Below are 6,000 nucleotides of genomic sequence, written 5' to 3'. Positions count from 1 at the left end.
TATTTAAAGTGAGGATATAACATTGCATTGTGGAGAAAACGCTCCCAGGCTGTAACAAAAAGCCATACAGAATTCACCGGGTAGGTGAGGCAGGCAAAGACCGGAAAAAATAAGAACAGAAGAATAGATCAAATAAAAATGTATGTTTTCAGTATTTTATTTAGGTCTTGTAAAAACGTATACAGTATATTTTAGGAAAAGTAATGAATATTAAAGTTTGAATAAATGTCCAGCGCCACACTGTATCACAAAACAAAGTGAACAGTTCACTGCAGTTTCTCATAACAAATTGAGTCACAGAGTGAAGCCTGTAAAATCTTGTACCCTCCAAAAAAACTGAGCTGTTTTTTTTTCTTTATCTCAAACAGGTCACTGATTCCATACCCCTCAAGTTACCCCCTGAAGTTTTTTTTCCACCATGTATTTGGAGAATAAGAGCAACCTGGAGATGGAGATGTCCCAGGCTGCAGCCCAAGGCCACCAGGGCCGGGGTGGACATCGAGCGTCAGAGGCAGTGGAAGGGAACTTTGGAGAGCTGCGTCTCCTTCAGGGTTTCTCAGAGAGGAGGGAGACCCAGAAGCTGCAGCAGTCTGCTGTTTTGCCATCTGGACAATGTGTCATCCACGCAGAGGGCTTTGTCCCTGTCTGTCACGAAGATGGGTATGCGCAGTCAAAGGGCCCCATTGTCATATTCTATTTCCTTATATGTTTGGCTGAGCAAATTTAAACAACAGTTGACTGAGAAGATTAGCTGTATACAGTTTCCATACTATACAGTTAGAAAAGTTTATGCCACACTGAGCAAAGCCTCAAGGATTTGTGTGAATGGCTTTTCTGTACACATCCAACCATATGGTTTACATGAACTAATCAATAGTACGTATACTATAGTGTGTTTTCTATTTTAAAATTGGATTATTGTCGATGAATAACCTTCATGCGGCTTTCAAGTTAAGTCAAAACAGCTCTGGGGGGGGGGGGCAGGGGAAGTTGATTGAATTGGTACTGCACGTGCAAAATCCCATTACACATGCTCTGGCTGTCAAATCTTCAAGTGAACATATGAACCGATGCAGAAAACACTGGATCTGCTTTGTGAAACAGCAGTATTCACACACAGCGGGACTTAGATGTGCTGGCCTGTGAGTGCGTATGCGATGGAGGGGGCATTAATCGCAGACTTGTGGCTGTGACGTTATTGGGATTAAACGCTGGAATTTTTTTTCCTTTTTGTTCACACACCAAGTCATACTTGCACATGATGAAGTGTATGCCACAACTGATCCTTTTTTTTTTGTCTCCTCTTAAGCCCTTCGGTGAAATAGAATTGCTTTTACAGTTGTTTTACTTTAGACTTTCACAAAGACAAATTGTCAATGGAGCATTACAGCCAAACACTAATCTTTTGCAGCAGTGAGAAATTGTGAATAGATAAGATATGTGAGTAACAAGTAACAATCCCTCTGTTATACATAGATCAGTCTCACTTCTTTGTCAACAACAATGACTGGCCTTCTGTGGGTGTGCTGGAAGAAGACAGCGTCCTGCACGATTCTTCTCTAATTCTTTTTCTAATCTCAGACACAATTTGCTCTCAATTTAGGGGCCCAATATCCTTTTAGGACTCTTTTCTTCTTCCAAGTGAAACCACCGAATCTTTCTAGCCAGTCACATCCTAGGGAGCAATATCAGAGTTGTATAACAGTATTGAGGAGGATTAATGTGGCATATATCTCCTGTATAATCTACTCCTTTATCCAACACCATGTCTGTATCAGCTGGGACACCGAATCACAATACTCAGACGTTCATTGCCCATGCAGTATGTTTGGTTATCCTCACTGTGTAGATGACAACCGCACAGGCTATGTGATATGTATCAATGAGACATCTATACAGGAAGCTAAATTGAGAGTTAATTTGAAAAGCAACAAGAAAATATCACCTTTGTACAACTTCACATCTGTCACTCTTTAGGTACTTATAATGGTACAGTAATAAGAGGGGAAAAAGCTGCTGATCTGTTGAGGAAGTGCACTTGCAGTGTTTGAGCTCCCACTGCCTTTGACAGCCAGGGGGGGGGTCAAAGCTGTCCAAGATTATGAGATTAGCTGAGGGGGGCTTTTAATTGGCCTCTTCAAAGATTCCTATCTGACGTCTTTTTGTCTTGGTTCCTTGGCTTTCCATTGCATAACCATGCTCGTGACATACCTACTATTGTCAGAATAATTGCTGTAATGACAGTTTACTCAATGGAATTGCAAAGGGTATGTTGGTTGGTTTGGATTTAATGTATGTGTGCAGTGGTGGGTGGCCAGCATGAAAGTTAGGGCACTTGTAAGTCTCCATGAGGGGAATAACCATCCATGCAGCGAAAGATTTTATGAGCATGTCTGCTCCAGTACTTCTTCTTTTAAGGTGTGTGTGTGTGTGTGTGTGTGTGTGTGTGTGTGTGTGTGTGTGTGTGTGTGTGTGTGTGTGTGTGTGTGTGTGTGTGTGTGTGTGTGTGTGTGTGTGTGTGTGTCTGTCTGTCTGTTGGCAAGTCTGAGAGAGTAAGAAGAGGAAATAGGAGAGAGAGAGAGAGAGAGAGAGAGAGAGAGAGAGAGAGTGAGTGAGTATGACCATGAATGGGAGTCTGGGATGAGATCCAGCTTCAGTGTACCTGAGGGAGTCAGCCTGCAGGAGCCTCCCAAGTCACATCGCTGCAGCCGTGAAACAAAAGATACTTTAATGATCTCCTTGGGTATCAGCTCACCATCTGCTCACCCACCTTTGCCACCCATAGGTTATAAGAGGTCTGACAGTCTCCTCTACCCTGTGACTGACAGCTGTGGCTGGATAGCTGAGACCTAGAGTCAGGGTTCAAACAAAGATGCTGTTTATCACTACTTGCTTTACATAGTTTTGAATCTCACTTTGTTGGGATTTTTAACATTGTGTTTAAGTGATTTTCTGTTCTTGCAGACACAACTTCAGCGTGGTTAATATTCTCAAAGGGAAAACGAACCAGGCCAACATAACAGAGAGGTCACCACTGTTGAGATTCTCCCAAGATGACAGGTAAGTTGTTTCCCTTACAGGTATTGTCCTAATACTGAAATCTTGTTTAAGAAAATTGTGCTTCATCAGATGTGTGTCTAACAACAAGGCTATTCAGTGTCTTGCAGCTCCAACATCACTTGCTCAGATGAAAGGGATTATACTTTTCCCTCATCACATCTCATCATGTCATATAAAAATAGAATTACATGATGTAAGAGTGACTTGATGAGATGGCTCAATTCAGGGCATTATTGTACAACTCCGCTTACATTGATTCGATTTACAGTGGTAGACAACTCATGTAATGAAATTCAGATTATGGAGTGGTTCCCCTTTTAAGGACATTTACTTTTTCAGGAAAACATTTGGAAATATTTTATCATTAAAGATCTTAAATCCATAGCTGGGGGTGGGGGGCTTTAAATAGTGACAACGTGCTTTGTGTGACTGTTACAGATATTATTCTTACAAACAAATACTTGTTTTGCTTGATAAAATCAGGGGTTTTGCATTTAATAATTCTAGATTTCCCACCGTGGTTATTCTTTTCAGTATAACCTATATGACCCTGCATGATCCCAGCTTTGTTGGAAGGGACGAGCCCTGGGATACCAGCTCTATGGAGCTGGACAGGAGGTGTCGCCTGGGGAGTGAGGTCAACAGCCTGTCCTTGTTCCACTCCAGCTCCTCAGAGAAGAATGACCCATTGGATAACCTCAACCTGAATTTCAAGCTTGCTGGTAGTATAAGGTGAACTCCCTCTTCTACTCCTGCTGTATAGGTCTCATGCGGGGAGGAAAAAAAGCGTAGGTGAAATTGCAATTGTGCATTAGCGACGATGGTAGTAGTTGTACTTTTCAAAGATGGGGGTATATTGCCACATTACACACTGATTTGAACCGCATATGAATCAATTTTTTTGTTTTTCAGATGCTGCCTCAAGATCTCCAAAATTGCCAGTATCTTTGCCATTGTTGTTCTCTGCACTGTAAGTGGATCGATCTACCACATTATAGCACAACCCCTACTCTAATGTTGCTCTTACTTGGATCTGCACTCATACTTGTTATATTTAGTTTTTAAGTTTTTTCCTTGTATGTGATCATACTTGGCCAACAAAACTGACGTGACTTGACTTCACATGAATTGACTTGACTTAATGCAATCTCTATAACACCATCTACTACTAACACTAGTGGTAGAGTAATGAGTCCAGATTTATCTGCCTGGAATATGGTCAGTCTGGTTTAAGAAGGTGTTGCCCCCTAGCAGGCATTATAAGAGTTGTTAAACCTTTATTTGCCTGGGAACAGTTAACTGCACCTGAATACTCATTTAAGCACTGTGCTGTTTCATACTCACACAGTTATTAGGGTTTGCAGCTTTCCCATGTGGTAGTTTACCAGTGAAGCCCTTGTACTTTTAGCCACAGTACAAACTTGGGGCTCTTGCTCAAGTGCACATCAGCGATAGCAGTCAAAGGAATTAGTGTAACATTTGAAAAATTAGCTTTGCTGATCCTGTCACGATCCAGCTCGTCTCGTCACTAGGCTGCCAATGCCTCTGAATATAATCTTTGCAAAGCGAATATAAAACATCTAAATCTTGACATTATGTCATTAGTAAAAATGTAGCCCACACTAAATCAAAAAGTAGATAATTGTCCTACCAGAATATCCTCTGAGATCCAGAGGCTGCCATTCATGTATCAAATGTTCAAGTTGAATAACACAAAGTAACTTTACTTAATTCACTGGAAAATAGCAAAGAAGCAAAATTTCAGTGTTGTCAAGTATGTGTATTTAAGCAACCAAAGACCGCAATATTTGTGTTTTAGAAATAAGAAATACCACATATTTTTATGAACAGCTTGGACTAAATAAAATATATATATATATTTTTGAAATTTCAGAGCATAGATTACAACTTCATGTCAGTCGGGGTTTTTCAACCAGTATTTTTGGCCTTTTTTTTTCCTCTGAAGAATGTCAATAACTAGGGAGGTATTGTGTTGAAATGAATGGAAAAGACTTTGATAAGGGTTTTGTTGTTTCAGTTGTTCTTCAGTATGTATCCGGATCGAGATAACCCTTGGAGAATGTTGGCAGTCTCATCGACAGAGAGTTTCTGTATCCTTTCCTTCTAATTTGTTCTAGTCACTATGATACTACATTTTTTTCCACAGTATTTTTAGTCCCTAATAAAGTTTCCCATTTGAACAATTAGTAAAACAAAATTTGATATAATATATGAAAGGAATTGAACTAGTGAACACTTGCATTTCATCATGTTTTGAAGCTTATCATCAAATGGCAATTACTGCCCAATTTGTAAATTTACGATTTCATATGATATTAGGCAGTCTTAGCAGACACACAATATCTTTATTGTATATACCTTTTATTTCTAAATTAGATTTGTACTGTTATTCTACATTCACAGCTACAAACCAGATGTGTCCTTATATTTTCTAGCCAAGATTTCAATGGCTATATAGATTGATAGATAGATAGATAGATAGATAGATAGATAGATAGATAGATAGATAGATAGATAGATAGATAGATAGATAGATAGATAGAAAGATACTATAAATACATTGCATAATGTATAAAAGACTGCTTTAAAACTCAAGTACATTCAACATTTCAGCCATTTTTTTCCCTTGACAGCATATGTCCCACAGCCATAAACCTGACAGATTTCCGTGACAATGCTTTGCTGAAGCTACAGGTGGGAGGGCCTTTTACAGGAGGGATGGTTGACTTGACCAGTCCTGAGTATATCCTCATCCAGGTTGAACAGACTGAAGAGGCAGGATCGCGGAGAAGGAGAGGTCAGCAGGTGAGATTCTCAATCATAATACATACTTTGATTTCAGATCTGAATTTTAAGTGGTAGACTTTCTTAAGTTATGACTTGTGTTTGTATCATATGTGAGGTGTCATTTGTTGTTTA

At 39.7% G+C, this 6,000-nt stretch overlaps 1 protein-coding gene across 2 annotated transcripts in view; it reads left to right on the top strand.

Moving 5' to 3' along the window:
• The first annotated feature begins 418 nt into the window (after positions 1-418).
• oca2 (oculocutaneous albinism II) overlaps positions 419-6,000 on the top strand; it is a 93,609-nt gene continuing 88,027 nt past the window's right edge. The window contains exons 1-6 of one of the 2 annotated variants that reach the window (XM_056277728.1): positions 419-660; positions 2,965-3,060; positions 3,595-3,792; positions 3,973-4,030; positions 5,099-5,171; positions 5,729-5,886. In XM_056277728.1, the coding sequence (XP_056133703.1) occupies positions 419-660; positions 2,965-3,060; positions 3,595-3,792; positions 3,973-4,030; positions 5,099-5,171; positions 5,729-5,886 (825 nt within the window). Of the gene's footprint in view, positions 667-2,964; positions 3,061-3,594; positions 3,793-3,972; positions 4,031-5,098; positions 5,172-5,728; positions 5,887-6,000 lie in introns of both variants that reach the window. The other variant, XM_056277727.1, reaches the window with a different exon arrangement.

This window comes from Lampris incognitus, chromosome 3 (assembly GCF_029633865.1).
Source record: "Lampris incognitus isolate fLamInc1 chromosome 3, fLamInc1.hap2, whole genome shotgun sequence".
Lineage (NCBI taxonomy): Eukaryota > Metazoa > Chordata > Actinopteri > Lampriformes > Lampridae > Lampris > Lampris incognitus.
The sequence above is the reverse complement of the archived record's forward strand: the minus strand, read 5'-3'. Positions and strand labels throughout refer to the sequence as shown.